The sequence below is a fragment of the Akebia trifoliata genome, unplaced genomic scaffold, assembly GCF_017979445.1.
Source record: "Akebia trifoliata isolate Shusen 1 unplaced genomic scaffold, ASM1797944v1 Contig00286, whole genome shotgun sequence".
Classification (NCBI taxonomy): Eukaryota; Viridiplantae; Streptophyta; class Magnoliopsida; order Ranunculales; family Lardizabalaceae; genus Akebia; species Akebia trifoliata.
In genome coordinates, this window is record NW_028236934.1 from 13,297 (window position 1) to 32,008 (window position 18,712).

At 34.4% G+C, this 18,712-nt stretch overlaps 2 protein-coding genes across 2 annotated transcripts; one reads left to right on the plus strand and one right to left on the minus strand.

The window, feature by feature from the left end:
• The first annotated feature begins 421 nt into the window (after positions 1-421).
• Positions 422-850, plus strand: LOC147381723 (uncharacterized). The gene has a single exon (XM_086430041.1). The coding sequence runs from the start codon at positions 422-424 to the stop codon at positions 848-850; it is 429 nt and encodes a 142-aa protein (XP_086286167.1).
• Positions 851-7,136: 6,286 nt separating this feature from the next.
• LOC147381724 (reactive Intermediate Deaminase A, chloroplastic-like) lies at positions 7,137-17,086 on the minus strand. Its single transcript, XM_086430045.1, has 6 exons — positions 16,833-17,086; positions 16,497-16,612; positions 16,326-16,370; positions 8,290-8,363; positions 8,143-8,192; positions 7,137-7,400 (listed from the first exon to the last, which is right to left on the minus strand). The coding sequence occupies exons 1-6, from the start codon at positions 17,011-17,013 to the stop codon at positions 7,303-7,305; spliced, it is 564 nt and encodes a 187-aa protein (XP_086286171.1). The 5' UTR covers positions 17,014-17,086; the 3' UTR covers positions 7,137-7,302.
• Between the last annotated feature and the right edge of the window lie 1,626 nt (positions 17,087-18,712).

Genomic DNA, 18,712 nt, shown 5'->3' on the forward strand with positions numbered 1-18,712 from the left:
AGATCCCTTTATAAGATTGTAGGTCCAGAAAATCTTTCACAAGATTTTTTTTATTTTTTTATTTTTTTGAGGGTAACATCAAGATTTTTTTTATTCAAATGAGAAGTTTTGCACTTCAAGGATCGATGTGTCGGTGTCTAGGTGCTTAGCATAACTGTTTTATACAAAGGGGTCACAACAAAACTTAATTGGACTCCATATTTTATAGGTGAAGACAGGAGATATCATTAAACTCGAAGAGCAACAAGTACACAGAAACTTCTGTTCCAAAGAGCATCAAATACATAGAAACTCTTCTCTTTATATTAAAGCTTTCTTTGATGCTTCTTCTTCCATCTTTCATTCTCTCCTTAGTTTCATCTCCTAAACACTTCTTGGTTTCATATTTGAGCCCATTTTGAATTCTATTTACAAAGATAAAATGGGGAATTGCTTGAAAGCTAATAGAATTGGTGTGTATGAGGAGACACATGGGTCAGAAGCAGAAGTGGAACCAAAAGCAGAAATAGAAGAGATGGATCCAATGCGGCTTCCTACATCATCGACGACTTCTGAGGCTACGAGGCAGGTCAAAGGAGGAAAGAAGAAGGTGGTAAGGTTCAAATTAGTCGAGGAAATCGATTCCCATAAAGCTGAAAGTGGTGGTGGTGTGAGGTTTAAAATTATGGTGACCCAACAAGAACTGAATCAAATTTTGAGTTACAATAAGGATTCTAAGTACAATTCTATTGAACAATTATTGGTTGCAATGAAGGTGAGTAGTAGGAGGATCATTGAAGTTAAAACGGGCGACCAAGAGGCTGGAAGACGATGGAGGCCGACTCTAGAGAGCATTCTGGAGGACCATTGATCACAATCAATTTCTCTCGTTAATGATATCCAATTTATTTTTTCTGAACTGTTTTGTTCAGTGTAGAAAATGGATTTGTCTTGATTCTTGATCAATATTGGATCCCATGTTACAACTCACAAGAACCTGATTTGATTTATATAAAATAAAAGAAAACTCTAATTAATTATAACTGATTTAATTTAATCCAATATTTATGAGAATATATGAATGATCTAGCACTATACACCTTATTATTCATATCAAATGTTAACAAACCAGTTACTCCAAAAGACTGATCTTTCGGAGAAGGGGAGAACAATGAATATAACATAAGAGGGTCATGAGGTTTCATTGGGATATGACACACCCAAGAGTGGAGGAAAATATACATTCAACACTCCCTGTCACCCATAAGGGTGGAAAGAATGAAACCGTGACCTATACGAACCTGGTGCTCTGATACCATATTAACCAATGAATATAAGAGGGTCACCAAGGGACTTGACTGGGGTATGACACACCCAAGAGTGGAGGAAAATATACAATCAACATCTAATACTATACTATTCAGAAATTATAATTGAAAATTTTTAATGATATGCTTATGAAAATATAACCTTATCTGTAAAAGAAATTTTTATAGGTGCTTGCAAGAAAAGGAAAAAAAAAAAAAAAGGAAAAATTACTTGAAGGCCCCTGGCAGAAGGATTTCTTTCTAATTAGTCATTGATTTTTGCACAGTTGCTTGATAGTCCATTTAGTAAAATTTTCATTTCTTAATGGTCTCTCAACCTAATCTCAAGTTATAATATTTTTAAAATACCCAAACTATCTCATTTTCATCTTCTTCGTATACTTAAGTTTTCCAATGATGATTCCAATTATTTTTTATGATTTCTTTATCATGCATGACGAATAGAAATGATATACTTCTAACTTTGAACATTTAGATATATTTTTTTGATATATTTCGACGATTTATAACAAAAAATGTGATGAACAAAGTTGAGATTAAAAAAAATTTATACAATGTCGAGCTCACCACTTTTTATTGTCAAGCTTGCACTTTTTATTTATTGTCAAGTTCAACATTTTTATTGTCCAACTCAACGGTAAATCACAATAAATCGGTCATAAACACAATACTGTGAGAGAGTTGCTAATAAATGGAACCATAAACGTGTATTTTAGAAGATCTGGAGATAATCCCACAGACCGTTTAACAAAAACTTTAGCAAGTAAAAGTTTAGAATACATCCAAAGGGATGTTTGAAGCCCATAGATAAATGATTCAACTATGATGGAAACCCTACTTAAGGATTGAAGATCCCAAGAACAAGGTTCGAAGAGAAAAACAAGTTACAAGTTGATTGGTTATTGATAAATGCACAAATTGATGATAGGTATCCCTAATTTATAATAATTAATTGATGTTAATTTAATTAATATTGGCTAATTAATTGAATTTTCATTTTGTAAGTGTTGGAGGTGCAAAATGGGAGAAAATGCTAAAGATAGATATTTGATCAAGAAAACATGCAAAAGGATGGAAAAACAATTGTGAGACAATTTAAAGGAAAGGCTAAATATTTTTTTTTCCCAAAAAGTAAAAATCTCTACACATGTTCTTACAAACCTCACAAAGTCTCTTCCTTTCAATTTTGTCTTAGAGTCGTGGTAATCGGACTCCCCGCATGGCATACTCAAAATACTCACCTGATGTGGCATGTGCTAGAATCATAGATTTTATATCTCGGGATATACATCCCCATAAATGTGTGCAGTTGTGTTTTCCAAGGTGTAAAGATCGGTGGTTCTAGCTCATGTCACGTCAGGAGAGTATTTTGAGTGTGCCACACAGGAGAGTCAGAAAATCATTATTCTTTGTCTTATTTTAAAATATCAAATACTTTTCTCCCATATTTTTTTTTAATTTATATTTCCCTCTCTCTCTCTCTCTCTCCCTCCTTCACATATTAAATTCTCTCACCTTCTATATATCTCTTAATCTATTTTATTATTTGTTTATATTTTTTCTATTATCCCACCATTATTTATTTTCTCTAGATCTCTCATTGTTTTTCTTTTTCCTTTTCAATCTTTCCTCTCTATATTCTTCTTTTTAATTTGTTTTTCTAAATTTTTTATTTAATAATTTTGATGGACTCGTCTATGAAAATTGTTAGCTAAAATCATAACCAGGACTACAGGTGAAATTTAAAAATTGTAACTTTATTTTCGATTAACAATGGTGGATTGAGATTTTATATTTTTGAATTGATCAAAGATGAGTTAATTAATTGATTTTATTTAACATCTGTAAATTCTTTTTGAGTTTTTGTGTATAATTATCACATGAATGCTTAATAAATTTTATTAATTCATTATGAAAGAATGTTACACTAATTGCTTAGAGAATCCTTGTAGTATGTGAATGTGTTACATGTGACAATCCTTGATTTTTCCACATATTTAAAATAAAAATTTTAGTTTAATTATTATATCATCATTTTTATTCAAAATTAATCGAGAAAAAAATTGAATGGAATAAAATTGTAATTTTTGAGTGGATCCTAATACTTGAGCATTTTAAATATTTTAATTTTTTTTTCATTCGAAAGTGTGGAAAATCATCTTTGCTTATGTTAAGTCAATCTTCTTTCACCTCACATATGTTTTGGTTCAATTTTTACATAATCCCCGTGGATCGACCTTGGACTCCTGACATTTTATTCTTTCGTTACAACCCTACACTTGGAGTATTTCATTTACATCATTTCAATTGTCGTAGTTATTAAATATGCACTCTCAAATTTGAAAAAAAAAAAAAATTAACCTGTTCTATAATATAAGTGCATAAGATCGATCTTGTAATGAATTTAAAGTTGAGTTTTTTTATAATAAAAAAAAAAAAAAAATATATATATATATATATATATATTATATATATATATATATATATATATCTTAATAAAGATTATAAATCATTTATTGAATAAGGTGCATAGTTGCAAGAATAGTCCTCATAGACTCACTTATATGTGTGAGAATATGACTGTTTCTTATAAAAATTATGACAAATTCTCTAAAGTACTTACAAAGACTAGGATAAAGCATAGGGGCATAATGTATTTGGAATTGTGTGTGGTGTGTTTACCGTAGATAAAAGAATATGAATTCAACACTTTATCACTCAAATTCTTATACTTTGAATACACTGTCACTTCAAATCAAAAGACAACTTCCATTATTCTTTTTCCTTACTTAATATTTTTCTATTTTATTGGAATAAGTGAAGGATTCTTAATATTTTAATAAAAAAATTATTTTATTATTATTATTTTTTTAAATTCAAAGTTTTTTGAAAACATTTTTATTTAAATTAATAATAAATAATAAAAACAGTTTTTTTTTTCAACATGTAGGTTTTGCACACTTTCCAGTTCAATGTTTCTCCATCAAGTATCCCTATTAAACTCTTCTTACATCTCATTTCACCTATATACAGCATTGAATTCAATATTAAAACTGATACAAAGTCTCCACTATAGATAATAGTGTTAGTACACAAGATAGAAATATTCCCCAACCTAAAGATAGAATAATTTAATTTTGTTAGAATTCATGCTTCTAATCCATAAGCATATTGTTTCTCTCTCACTTTTCTTTTTTTGTTGTCGGAAAATGTTGGAGTAACATTGAAATTGACATTGTTTAAGACATTGTGATACATCTATAGAACCCTATAAGCATCTATGTTTCGGTGCACGACTATGTCCCAAAGTATGTTATTTTATTATTAAAGCAAAATATATATATTATCTTTGTTTTAATGCAATTCAAGCCTTATAGTAGCAATATTTTAGTTTCCTTCAATATCTTATTACATATTAGAATTTTTGTTCTTACTGAACTCTATCAGCTTTCTTTCAGTAAAGAAATGAATTATATAATTACTAGGAAAAAAAAAATGAAATAGATAAATTATAGATGAGACTTTCATAAAAATTAGATGAAAAAGGAAGTATTGTGTGGTCCGCATAAATAATATGCAAACAAATGAGTACATGTGAATTGTTAGAAATGAAATACACATGAATTTATCAAAAATGAACTTTTAGTGAGTTTGAGAGAAGCACTCACTTTTAACATGTTGAACAATGCAAAACACTTGATAAAACATATATGACTAGGGGTGTCAATGGGTATCCATTTAACCAAAATGGAATCAGAATCGGAATCAAAAACTCTAATTCCAGATCCCTTTTTATTGAAATCAATTAAAGCCGGGTTTAAAATGGAATCGAACAATAGAAACTAGAACGGGAGCCGTTTGATTCTATCCAATGGGTACCCACGGGTACCCGGAACTGATTTATTTTGTCATTTATTTCCATACTATGATTTAAGGTTTTTTTAATTTTAAAATAAATGCATATTATATATAATTCTTCAATTTTTCGTATAAATTATCCATTGAAGCTTAAAATGAGTTATTCTTCTAAAAATTTATTACTTTTAACAAAGATAATTTTTTTACTTTTGAAAAAAAATCATTAATTTATATCTTTAGTATAACAAATTATATTAAGTTAATAATTTTGTTGATAATATGTTAATTTTTTTAGGAAATTTTTTATTATATTGATTTGAAATACTTTTTTTCTCATTCGATTCTTGAGAACCAAAACTGATGAGTACCCTTGATTTTTGGTAGTTCCGATTCCGATTCCGATTCCATTTATTTTGGAATCGGAACTGAACTAATATAATGGTTATGGTTCTAAGTTCCTAAGGAATTGAACCGGAACCAACCCATTGACACCCCTACACATGACTAATGTTGAAGTCACCGCAAGATTGTACTTGTACCTTGCATTGCACACCTTGACCCTGACATGAAAGTGCATACAAATCATAGTTGCTTTTCATCGAGATACGAATGAAAAAGTATCTATGATTCCTATCCACTTTCATGTCAAGATGTTCGATATGAGGTCCAATCCTGAGGTTACTCCAGTACAACTGGACATATATTTCATAAAAGGGTGGGACCTATACCCATTGCATATAAGGATGTGGCCCACTACTTAATACTTAAGTATACAAATTTTAATGCTTAAATTTTTTTACACATTTTCTTGGTAGCTCACTAATTTTGTTAAGATTTAGAATCGTTTTAATTAAAACTTTAATTTTAATAAATAATATTCTTAGTTTTGGGTAATAAGTTTTACACATTTTCTTGTCCATCCACTAATTTTTCCCAAATTTATGTAACTTTTACCATTTTTATATTTTTTTACTTAAATAAATTAATTTTATTAGCTAAATATTATGATTTTTTTGTTTATAATTTATTAATATCTTCTTGACCACTCACCATTTTTTTTTTTTTTTCAGATTTAGGATAATTAACATTTTGACTACAAATAATTGTATATTTTCGTATCTTTTTCCGAGATTTTATGATAATTTATATTGGGACTCGGATTTTGGTGTTTCAAACTAGCACCTAGAAATAGTAAAACATAACAAAAAATTGTATTTACACTATTTTACAATGATTTGCAAGGATACCAGGCCTTTAAGTATCAAAATTAAATAAAGAATTAAGCAAAATCACCTTCTGTATACAAGTTCAGTTCTCTTATTTAAGAAGTTTTCTTTCTTTATCCAGTGTTTCATCTCTCTTTTCCTTGGGAATTCACGATGACTAAAATCCACTTGAGGCTTCTGATTGACCAGTCTCTTGATAGTGATCTCGAGGTAATACACGTACGGCATTTACTAATAAATGATGAGAAGAATTCATATCGTTCACAACACCACCTTGTCGTTACATTCACCCCTAAAATTCTTGTTCTTATATAATCTTAAGATTGCCTATAGGGGAGATCGAATACGAGAAAATCAAAGATTTTGACAAGAGATTATTGAATCCAAACATTTCAGTAATTTTTGTTAGGCTGAGACAAACAATTCAACTCGGTTTACAATTATTTATTCATATATACTCGTATAAAAATAATTATAAATTCTTTTAGAGAATGGTGTTGACTAGAAGATGCTTAATCATAAAATTATATTTTATTTAGATAATAAATATTTAAATTATAAAATAAATAAAAAATTATTTTAATCAAAAAATGCAAAATCCCAATTGAATCAACTTGAGATTTTCAAAATATCATCTGAGTCATCTTGTCCTCGGACGAGATTTGAAATCATGCTATATACAAATTGCTTCTGAAATATGATCTTGATAATAATACAATCTCATACTAAATAGAAACCCATAGAATTCTCGAGAGTAACCTCCATTTTAGTTTTTAATCATCCAATTAGAAACAAAGTTCATTAGGGTAGTCCAAGATTGATAGATACTCTTTTGTGGGTTAAACCAAAATCATAATCCGATGAAAATAAAACCAAATGCAAACTTCAGCACAAAGTGAGTTTTCGATAATTCAGTTGAGTGCTGCAATGCATTCAATTTCGACCTTGGCATCCAGGGGTAATGCTGCAACCTGGTATGTTGCACGTGCCGGAGCTGGAGATGGAAAGTCTGTAACATAAAATCTAAGTATAGTCATCGACTTGCTAAATGAATCATGTTCATGTACAAACCTAAGATATATATACTTCTAATTGGTTTTTGTTACTTCCGATGCGGAGTGACTACATGAGGAATTGTAGGGGTGGGATTATCACTTAAACCAGAATTCCAAAGCTGTTGGTAATAATTCCAACCATTCTCAAGCGCACCCAACTCACGTTTGACAGTTGGTTCGCCCACTTCAGTCATAGTAGCCGTTCTCTACCCATGAAGAGAAAGGGTGCTTTGGCACAAAGCAGGGTGGTATTGTAATCATCGTCATCATCTATGCCTTTTCCTAGATATAAGGTTTGTAACATGAATCCTATTTTTTCCTAAAAGGTTTCAATGCTAATTTGAAGCATACATCTTCATCCAAGATGCGCCTTCATATATTTTCTTACAACCTCCATCCACATAATTGAATAGTGGGAGATTCAACCCATTTCACATGCCTGAATTGGTAGTTCAAGCAAGTAAAGCAAATGGTCTCTTTGATAAGCTCCAATTGTGGGCGTCTCAAACCAAGATGTCCAAAATTGTGTCCATAGGCAGTACATCTTCAGCCTTGAACAACACAATTCAAACACAATGGATTGTGGGATCCAGGGCATCGAAATCTGAAGGACTAATCCAACTGTCCTATCATTATGCGGGTATATTTAACATCTATGCAATAAGAACATCCAAGTTTACTTAAGTAGAGACTCACATTTGGCATAAATCTCATTCACTTTCTTGAAGTCCTTCAAGTCGGCCAACCTGTAGAAGAAACAGTCATAAGAAACTCCTCAGTTTTTTCCTTCTCGAATGTCAAATTAAAGAACCAAAACTATGAAACAAGAAAGTGAGTTTATACATAATTGTTGTCTTAACAACTGAAGAATAGCTGGCACCACTAGCTTTCAGTATTTCTCCCATATTCTTAAGAACCTGCAAATATTTGTACCCAACAATTTGTCAGTGAGTAATCTATTTGCGGTTGACATCAGCACCGAGAGGCAGAGGAGAATATAACCTTTTTTTTTTTCTGGATCAGTGAGTAGGGTACAAATATCAATGGCATGTGCAGAGAAAATGTGGATTTAAAGTTGAACTAGTTAATTAGTTAAATAACCATAATTTTCAAGAAGTTCTTAAGCAACCTCCGACCATTGGATCTCTTTCAAATGCACGTCAATCAATAGCTTTTAATGACATTTTTTTTTTGCAAAGGTATAATATATTGAAAAAAAAAAGGGGGAGGGGGGGACGGTTGTACCCTACTCAAGAAGTTGCATGGAAAAGGTTTAATGACATTTTATTAAAGAGAAAGGGTGAACAAGGGTTGAGATCCATAGCTCAGTTGGTTGATATGTTTTCCATGCAACTTTGAGGATGTGAGTTATACCAAAAAAATAATAATAATAATAATAAGTGTTTATCTTCCTTCTTCTGTAATTACATCCATATTGGTTCTTTCTTCTCTAATTCTTTTATTTATAATGAAAAACCTAAAATATTTTGCTTTGAACTTTTGTTGATTAAGCAAACATGCATGTGGGCGAGGGGAGGGGGGGGGGGGGGGGGGGGGGGGCGTTGATGAATAACTTTCTAATCAAGAGAGATTGAGATCTGAACAAACAATAAAATGAATAAACCTGAATCAGACCACAAACTTCATATGAACAAAGCTCAAACGACAAACGACAGTCCTTAACCTCAAAATAAGGATTTGATCTTCACAACCAAGTGACAAACCAAGAAAGCTACAAGTTTCAATTAACTCTCCGAAACAACCTCACTTTATATCACAAACATGGTTTCAAAACTCGTCCGAGACCGAGACGTATCGCCTGAGTCGTCTCGATATCACCCAGCAACGAGACAGATAGACAAGTCAATGTATTGGATGAGATTTGAAACCCACGTTCATTTTTTCTCATTGTTGAACAAGACATCTCAAATGTATTGGAAAACTCGTCCAAGATGACTCAGTCTCGTTCACAGACGAGATGAGGCATCAAAATGAGTTTTAAAACCATGATCACAAATATAGTCTATATTATATACTTCGATAATATGCTAAAGTAGTAAGAAGGTTCCTTCAGAAAACCTGAATCTAATTACTTCCATTTATATGTGTAAAAAGAGATAGAAATGATGATACTAATTACACTGATCTAAACATATACATCAAAATGTAGACCCCAGAACCCGAATTGATGTTCAACAATATAACTGGGATTTATATTCAACACGATCTCCTCTATATTTCATTCCTTGTCTTCCAAAAACCTTCCATTCATACCCTTGTAAATTGCCCTACAAAGAGGAAATAACAAAGGTCTTGGTTGAAAAGACCCCAGCGTCCAAGCCTCAATGATGTAGAACAAACTAGAGTTTTAATTGCAGTGGACCGAAGTGGGCTGATTAAGAGGGCTTGGGGTGTTGGATTTTAAGGATTTATAAACTGAAATAGGGTCTGGGATTAGGGTTTATAACAGAACGATTTTCAACAAGGTGGGGTTATAGAATTGAAATTATGGGGCTGTCTAAGGATTGAGTTGTATGAATTTGGCTTTTAGGATTTTTAATGATTGGATTTTGTAGACAAAAATAAGCAAAATAGGTAGACATGCTTGTATGGAGTCCCATCACACAAAGGTTGATGAAGTCTCACCATCAAAATGCTAGGGGTGTCTCACCTATAATTCCTACTTTATCAAAGGGAAAATTTTTCACAAACAAGTATAATTACTTCTTACCAAATAAAAACAACAATTTGGGGTTGGCTAAACGAATCATGTTCCCCCATTCCACTTTGTCCAAGCCAAGTAAGTCAGTATCTGCTTTAACATTAATGAAAACAAGATTCTACTTACTAATTTAAGTTATATTAAAGCTTTTTTTTTATAAGTATAATATATTGAATCTGAAAAAAAGATACAAGGAGGCCGAGAAAGCCTCGAAAAAGAACCGAAAAGAAAACTACAACATCAATGATTACAAAAAGAGTTCCATCTAAATACAAAATCATCAAAAGTAATTCCAAGAATTCTATGTTCTGCTTGGACCAAAGATATAAAAGACCTAAGATCTCCAAAAAGCTTGCATGCGTACTAGTAGTCTTATTGTTGAACACCCTGTTATTTCTCTCATTCCAAATCCCCCAAGCAATTGCCGCCGGAAGCAAATCCCACAAGAACCGTTTTTTGGAAAGAAAAGCAATACTAGTCCATTCTACTAACAATGAGGAGAACTTCTGAGGGAATACCCAATTAATATGGAAAAGTCCAAGGAAAGTTGACCAAATATTGTAAGAAAATGGACAATGAATTAAAATGTGATCAACCGACTCTCCTTCCCTCAAACAAAGGGGACAACAATTAGGAGTGATCCAACCCCGAACAATCAAATTGTCTAACGTAAGAATCCTACCACGGGACGCTAACCAAAGAAAGAAGGAAATTTTAGAGGGAACTGACTTGGACCAAATGATGGATCCCGAAAGAGAACACGCAACAAAAGGATTGAGCCACTTATGGAAAGATCTGACAGAAAATCTCTTATCCTTTGCCCTTATCCATTCCCACTTATCCTGTTCACTATCGTTAAGATGGAATGTATTCAAGAGATCAAGAATAGATGCCACCTCGGTTAGCTCCCAATCATTAAAATTTCTCCTAAACCCAAAATCCCAAGTAGGACTGGACTCACTACGAATCAAACATTGCTGAATTGAGCAATTCTTCTTTATAGAACAGGCATACAAAGATGGGAATTGAGTAGCAAGAGGCACCGAGTCGCACCATCTATCTTCCCAAAATCTGATTTTGTCCCCTAAACCCGCTTTGTACCTAATCCCTTTCTCAAAATCCTCTCTCACTTTAAGCACACATTTCCAAACACTACACCCATATGCATATTTAGCCTCTCCACTATACCAGCCTAGCCTCTTCTCTCCGTACTTAGCCTTAATAATCCTCCTCCACAGACTGCCCCTCTCCTCACCAAACCTCCAAAGCCATTTGCCTAGGAGTGCTCTATTAGCTAATCTAAGCCCCCTTATGCCCAACCCCCCATTCTTCTTAGGCTTACAAATCACTTTCCATTTAACCAAATGATACTTCTTCTTTCCGTTCTTATCATTCCATAAGAAATTCCTCATGAGCCTCTCCAATCTCATTTCGACAGACCTTGGGAGCGTAAACAGCGAGAGAAAATAAACCGGGATACTCGTTAATGTGTTTTTTATTAAGGTTAATTTCCCTCCTTTTGACAGATAATTGGCCTTCCACGTACTTAACCTTTTCTCCAATCTCTCTATCATACCATCCCAAATTTTGGCACTATTGTAGGGAGCTCCCAATGGTAAGCCCAAATAGGATGTGGGCAATGAATCATACCCACACCCCAAAATTGTAGCCATCAAGTGTATATCATTCACCTCTCCTACCCCGAACAACTTACTCTTCTGCAGATTAATATGTAGACTAGACATAGCCTCAAAACAGCACAATAATACACGGAGCACCCTTACCTGGTCCCTCGAGTGGTCCAAGAAAACTAGTGTATCGTCTGCGAATTGTAAATGTGAAATCATAGGCCCGTCGTTCACTCTAAAACCCGAGAGCTTACCTAGCTCAACCGCTCTTCTAAACAATCTGCCCAAGGCTTCAGCTATAATAAGAAACAAAAAAGGGGATAGTGGATCCCCTTGCCTCAAACCTCTCGACCCCCTGAAGAAACCAGCTGGACTCCCATTAATAAGAATTGAGTACGACACCGTTGTAACACATTTCATAATCCAACTAATCCACACCTCACCAAAACCCATCCTCCCCATCATGTACTCTAAGAAATCCCAACTTACATGATCGTAAGCCTTTTGTAGGTCAATTTTCCCTATCATCCCCTATTTCTTGTTCTTAAACCTAGAATCAAGACATTCATTTGCCATCAACACACCATCTAGAATCTGTCTTCCCCTAATGAAAGCCCCTTGTTCCTCTCCTATAAGACTTGGGAGAACCGTTTTCAACCTAGACGCAAGCACTTTGGATATAATCTTATAAACCGAACTAACCAAGCTAATGGGTCTGAAATCTCCTAGTTTGTCCGCCCCGATTTTCTTGGGAATCAGAGCCACAAAGGTGCTATTAAAACTATAATCCAGGCACTTCTTATCTTGCAATTCCTTGATGACCTCCATGAAGTCTTTCGAAATAATGTCCCAACAATGTTTGAAGAACTCCATGTTGAAACCATCCGGCCCCGGCGCCTTATCCCCACTCATCGAGAAAAGAACTGATCTAACTTCCTCCTCCCCTATTTGTCTTTCCAACCACATCCTATCCTCCTGATTCAAGCACTTGAAATCCATATTATCCGGACGCGGTCTTAAGGGTTCCTTCTCCTCATACAAATCTTTATAAAATCTCACCACCCCTTCCCTAATTTCCCCTTCTCCTATCACCAAGATATCATCAATGTAGATTTTATCAATCTGATTACTTCTTCTATGGAAATTGGCGACTTTGTGAAAAAATTTTGTATTGTTATCCCCTTCTTTCAACCATTTGACCCTTGACTTTTGTTTCCAACTAATCTCCTCCATCAGCGCCACTTGTTGGAAGTCCGATTTCAACTCCATCCTTTTGCTTCTTTCATCCATGCTCAAATTCCTATCTTCTTCCTTTTTGTCCAAGGATTCTATATCTATCAAGATCTCTCTTTTTTTCATTTCAATTCTTCCCAGGACCTCTTTATTCCATATCTTTAACTTGTCTTTTAGGAATTTGAGCTTCTTCTTAAACACGCAACCCGGATTGCCTATAGATGGGCACTCATTCCACCAGTTTCTAACAAGCTCTAAGAAGTTAGGTTGCACCAGCCACATGTTTTCAAATCTGAAGGGAAGAGGATGTTGTCTAGGGTAACCTGCTTCTAGAAAGATAGGCGTATGGTCCGAGACAGGGCTAGGACTAGCCGATTGAATAACATTATGAAACTTATCATCCCAAGCACCATCCACCAAAAACCTGTCTAATCTAGACATCCTCGAGTTATCTTGGTTGTTAGACCACGTGAATCGTCTACCCAGAAGAGGAAAATCCATTAAGGCGTGTCTACCTATGAACTCATTAAAATTTCTCATTCCCTTAGATATGTTCGATCCCCTATTCTTCTCATGAGTAAATCTGATGATATTAAAGTCCCCACCCAAAACCCAAGGCTTATCCCAGTATCCCGCAACGTCTTCGAGTTCCTCCCAAAATTGTGTTCTTTCCCTATTAATGGTTGGGCCATAAATCCCGAAAAACACCCACTGAAAATCTTCATCCCTCTTCTTGCACATGATAGAGATCGAGAAGGCCCCTACTAAGTTGTCTGTCACTTGGATCCACTCTTTATTCCACATCATAAGAATCCCCCCAGCTGAACCTATGGCTGGGAGGGCTATCCAATCAATGTTTCTCCCCCAAATTTCCTTAACAAATTTGCCATCACAACTTGCTAATTTCGATTCCTGTAGCGTGACAATGAGAGGATTTTTACTACGGATAAAAGCTTTCACTGCCGCCCTTTTTCTCCTATCTCCCAACCCCCTGACATTCCAAGACAAAATCTTAATCGACATTGGACACCTAAAAACGACCCAATACTAATCTCACCAACCTATCTCTTCTCCAAATCAACCAAAGCCTTATCCACTCTTGGTTTACTTAAAGTCCTTGTCATCTCCAAAGGGGCAACCACCACCAACTCATTATTTTCACCATCCCTATAACTTCTGATTTCCTGATTGTTCTCATATGCTAACTGCTCCAACTTCTCTTCAATTCCATACGCTTGATTGATGCTTTTGAGTTCCTCTTCCAAACTGGTTTTATCTCGTCGATCCCCGATAGCCACCCTCAAAATCAAGGAAGACTCATTATCCTCTATCTCTGGAACTAACCCAAACTCTTCTGCCACTCTCAGAGCATTACTAACCAACCATTCCACCGTCTCCATCTCTGTCCTAATCATCCCTTCCTCCTGAGATTCTTTGATCAGCTCCCCCATGTCTCTGTCTGCCCAATTTCCATCACTATGCACCTCTGTTCGATTAGCAGCTTCCACCTCCAAAGATTTCTGAGTCGAGAATAATGGTTTCAGAGCTAACTGATTGCCATCTATCCTGTTCTCCTTCCTGCCTTCCACCTCTCGGACAAGATCACAGGATTGAAGGGAATTAACAAGGACTGAAGAATGCCGAGCCCTGTACTCAAAGCTGAATTTCTAAAGTCACAAAAACCTAGCTAAAGCAAGGAAATGGACACTAACTAAACCAGCTTGGATACCCATTAAAATTTCTCTTCCTATCTATGTTTTGTGCCCACTCTTTTGGCAATTTAACCGGTAGGGTGTGGTGAAGGTGTCATAAAAATTAGTACATATATGTGCTCTTACATCATAAGGCTTTAATTATGTGATGAATATTCTTAAGATTTTTATAGAAGACTATAGAGTGAGGTCTTTTCTATCGTTCGACCAAAAATAAATTGGATCTATAAAGGTAGATCAAGAGAGGGGTTTCCGTCAAAGGGGGAAGAAACTTTCATTCTAGATGTAATAAAGATGGGTTCTTAACATAATTGGCTCAATGAATTTTGATCCAAACGTCTTGGAGAAGATTTAACCAGCTAATACTCAACACACATGGCTTAAGTTAAAAAGTGGAAAGAAAGAAAGAAAAAAAAATTTTAATTATAATTACTTCTTACCAAATAAAAACAACAATTTGGGGTTGGCTAAATGAATCATGTTCCCCCATTCCACTTTGTCCAAATCCAAGTAAGTCAGTATCTACTTTCACATTAATGAAACCAAGATTCTACTTACTAATTTAAGTTATATTAAAGCTGAGTTTCTTAAGTAAAAAAAAAACTAACTAATGCAAGGAAATGGACACTAACTAAACCAGCTTGGACACCCATTAAAATTTCTCTTCCTATCTTATGTTTTGTGCCCACTTCTTTTGGCAATTTAACCAGTAGGGTGTGGTGAAGGTGTCATAAAAAAGAGTACACATATGTTCTCTTACATCATAAGGCTTTAATGATGTGATGAATATTCTTAAGATTTTTATAGAAGACTATAGAGTGAGGTCTTTTCTATCGTTCAACCAAAAATAAATTGGATCCATAAAGGTAGATCAAGAAAGGGGTTTCCATCAAAAGGGGGAAGAAACTTTCATACTAGATGTAATAAAGATGGGTTCTTAACATAATTGGCTCAATGAATTTTGATCCAAACGTCTTGGAGAAGATTTAACCAGCTAATACTCAACACATATGGCTCAAGTTAAAAAGTGGAAAGAAAGGAAAAAAAAAAATCGTAAATATAATGTGAAAAAATAACAATACAAATAGGGGAATTGATAAATTTGAGGGTCCAACTTGAAACCAATTGGCAATGAGTGGAGAGGCCCAGGAGCTTATAAGGAGTAAGACAAGGCAATGATAGTGTCCAATGTGGGACTAAACTCAACCACCCCCCCCCTCCCGCGCAAGTGTGGGCCAAAGCACGTGGAGATATGAATTGGGTGACATGGAGGAGAGAAAGGCCCTCTCTGATACAATTATAAATTTGGGGGTCCAACTCAAAACCAATTGGCAATGAGTGAGAGGCCCAGAAGCTTTTAAGGATAGAGACAAGGCAATGATTGTCCAATGCGGAACTAAACTCAACAGGAATAAACTGTTATGAAAGTCATATCAAACACCATTTATCTAAATTTATTCAAAAATAAAGTCAATCTAGCCAAACCAATCCACGGGTGGTCGTCCACAAGGTTAATGATCTTAAACATTAATGGATAATTCTTTTTATCTAACAAAAAGCAATTGGGTCATATTTTATATATACCTGCTCTGTTTGCTCCTCGACGCCATCTGAGAGGAACTTCCCAGTCTACATTTGAGTTAACAAATATAACATTAACAGCTTATTGACACAATGCGAAGGAACAATTCCAAAGATAGAGATATATATATATATATCAACAAAAACATTAATCGACAAATAGACGAGACAAACCTCAGGGACTAGACCCAGAACACCCGACACAAATACAAGGTTATTGGCTTTGATGGCCTGAGAATACGGTCCCAATGCCGCGGGAGCCTTTTCTGTTTGAACAGCCTCCTTTTTACCTAAAACCCAGAACGAAAATGATCACCCACATTACGAATTAGGCTTCTCGAAGGTCTCAGATGATATTGGAAACTAATACCCAGGTAGACTTTCTCCCTAAATTTTAAAACCCATTTTGTATCAATCGATGGAGATATAGTTTTTGAGCTAAAATTATCAGAAAATAAATAAAAAAAAGATTGAAACTTTATCTATAAAAAAATGGGGAGAGAAACTTACTGGTATCAGAAGAAACGCTCAAGGAAGCAAAGGGCTTCGATCGAGAAGAAGAAGAAGAGTACCAGAGGCCCAAGCCGGCAAACGAAACACAACCGATGCCTACAGCGAGAGGAGCTCGAGTCCGCAGTGTGCCCAGCTTGACTGGCGATGTAGAGAAGGATCTTGCCGTATACCATGCCATTGTTGACTTCTTCAACAGCGTTTCTCTCTCTGTCTCTCTCTCTCTAGTGTGTTTGTGTATTTGTCATGCAATCTTGGTAGGTAAAATGTTCTCTGGAGCTGCACTGTACTATCTCTTCGGTGTGGGTGCATGGGTTCTTGACACGTATACGGATGAGGTGTATATATTTTTAAGGTAAATTACTCTTTCACCCTTATCTAACGGACTCACTTACCCCGATTTACCCCGATTCCATCTACTTGACGTCAACGGTTAACAAATTAATTAATTAATTTTTTTTGTAAAAGATTATTTTACCCTTTTAAAATGTATTTTTTTTTTTTTTTTATAAACAAAAATATCCATACAAAATAATAATAATAATGATTTTCTTTCTGTTTTTTTATCCATTCTCTCCCCCTCTCAATAAACCATAATAAAATCAATAAATAAAGAAAATCTCTAAGAATCCTAATAAAATTAAAATACCAAATTAAGAAAGTAATAAAACTCTAATTATCATAATTAAATCTCTTCTAAATTTCCAACCCTCATAAACTTAAATTAAAAAAATCATAAACTTACCAAATTACCCCTAAACATTATACTACGACCATAGGCTAATAAATAAAACATGAAAATAAGGCCACAAAACATAAAAATAACAATTCAAACAGAAAATTAAATAAACATAAAAAATCTATTATTCTTCAAGCTTTGATGTCCCCATCACCATTTCACCTATGATCATCCTCAAATAGATGCACTCAACAAGTAGAACATCACTTAGGGTTTGCCTTCCGTTTACAAAGGAGCCTTGGTATGGACTAACAATATTAGGAAGGACTGATCTAAACCTAAATGCTAATAGTTTTGAGGTTATTTTGTAGCACCTTCCCACCAAGCTTATTAGTTGAATGTTTGAAATATCTTCCATTCTCTCTTTTGGGGGCACGGAACAAAAAAAACCTCTGACATACGCCGTCACAATACCATCGATCATTTGCCTCAATATACATAGAATCATAAATTTTTTCTTGTGTATCCCAAGGCAAATGATCCATAGTTCAGTGGTGGGGGCATATGGCAGAAAAGGGCATCAGATCATCACAACTTTAAACAAAAAAAAATCCTTATGAAGAAATGAACTATTTTTAGAGTCGTGATTTTTTAATGCCCCCACAACACATGCCCCTTGATGTTGCATGAGCTAAAATCATAGAATTTTTTTCCTTGGGATACTCAACTCTACATTCTCATAAATATGTTATGTTATGTATCCCAAGGAAAATAATCTAAGATTCTAGCACATGTCATGCTAGGAGGTGTCAAAAAATTATTATTCATATTTTTATAGTTTTAAATTTTAATTTTTTTTATAAAATAAAATAACATCTAAATTTTAACATTATCTATAAAAGAGCAATTATCAAAATATTAAGAGATCAACATGAAATTATACCAAATCATAGGTGTTCAAAGTATAATTTACCCTTCACTTCATGAGTAATATTTAAGTTTCCTCGATTGGGGTAGGGATAAAAGTAGGGGTGCACATTGGATTGGATAAATATAATAAACCAAACCAATCTGAAATCCGAACCAATATATAACGATTTAAAAAAAATTTATTTTCTTTATTTCTCTCTTCTCCTTCGAATCGAAGTTGGGGGAAAGTCTGAAATCGCAAAACCTAGCCGCCGTCGTCTCCCTCGCTCAG

Bases quoted from the DNA above. Each gene is read 5' to 3' on its own strand.
- LOC147381723 (XM_086430041.1), top strand. From the start codon at position 422: ATGGGGAATTGCTTGAAAGCTAATAGAATTGGTGTGTATGAGGAGACA.
- LOC147381724 (XM_086430045.1), bottom strand. From the start codon at position 17,013: ATGGCATGGTATACGGCAAGATCCTTCTCTACATCGCCAGTCAAGCTG. The intron at 8,364-16,325 runs GTATATATAAAA...AAATATTTGCAG, and splicing joins TCGAGGAGCAAACAGAGCAG to GTTCTTAAGAATATGGGAGA. The intron at 8,193-8,289 runs GTATAAACTCAC...TTTCTTCTACAG, and splicing joins GTTGTTAAGACAACAATTAT to GTTGGCCGACTTGAAGGACT.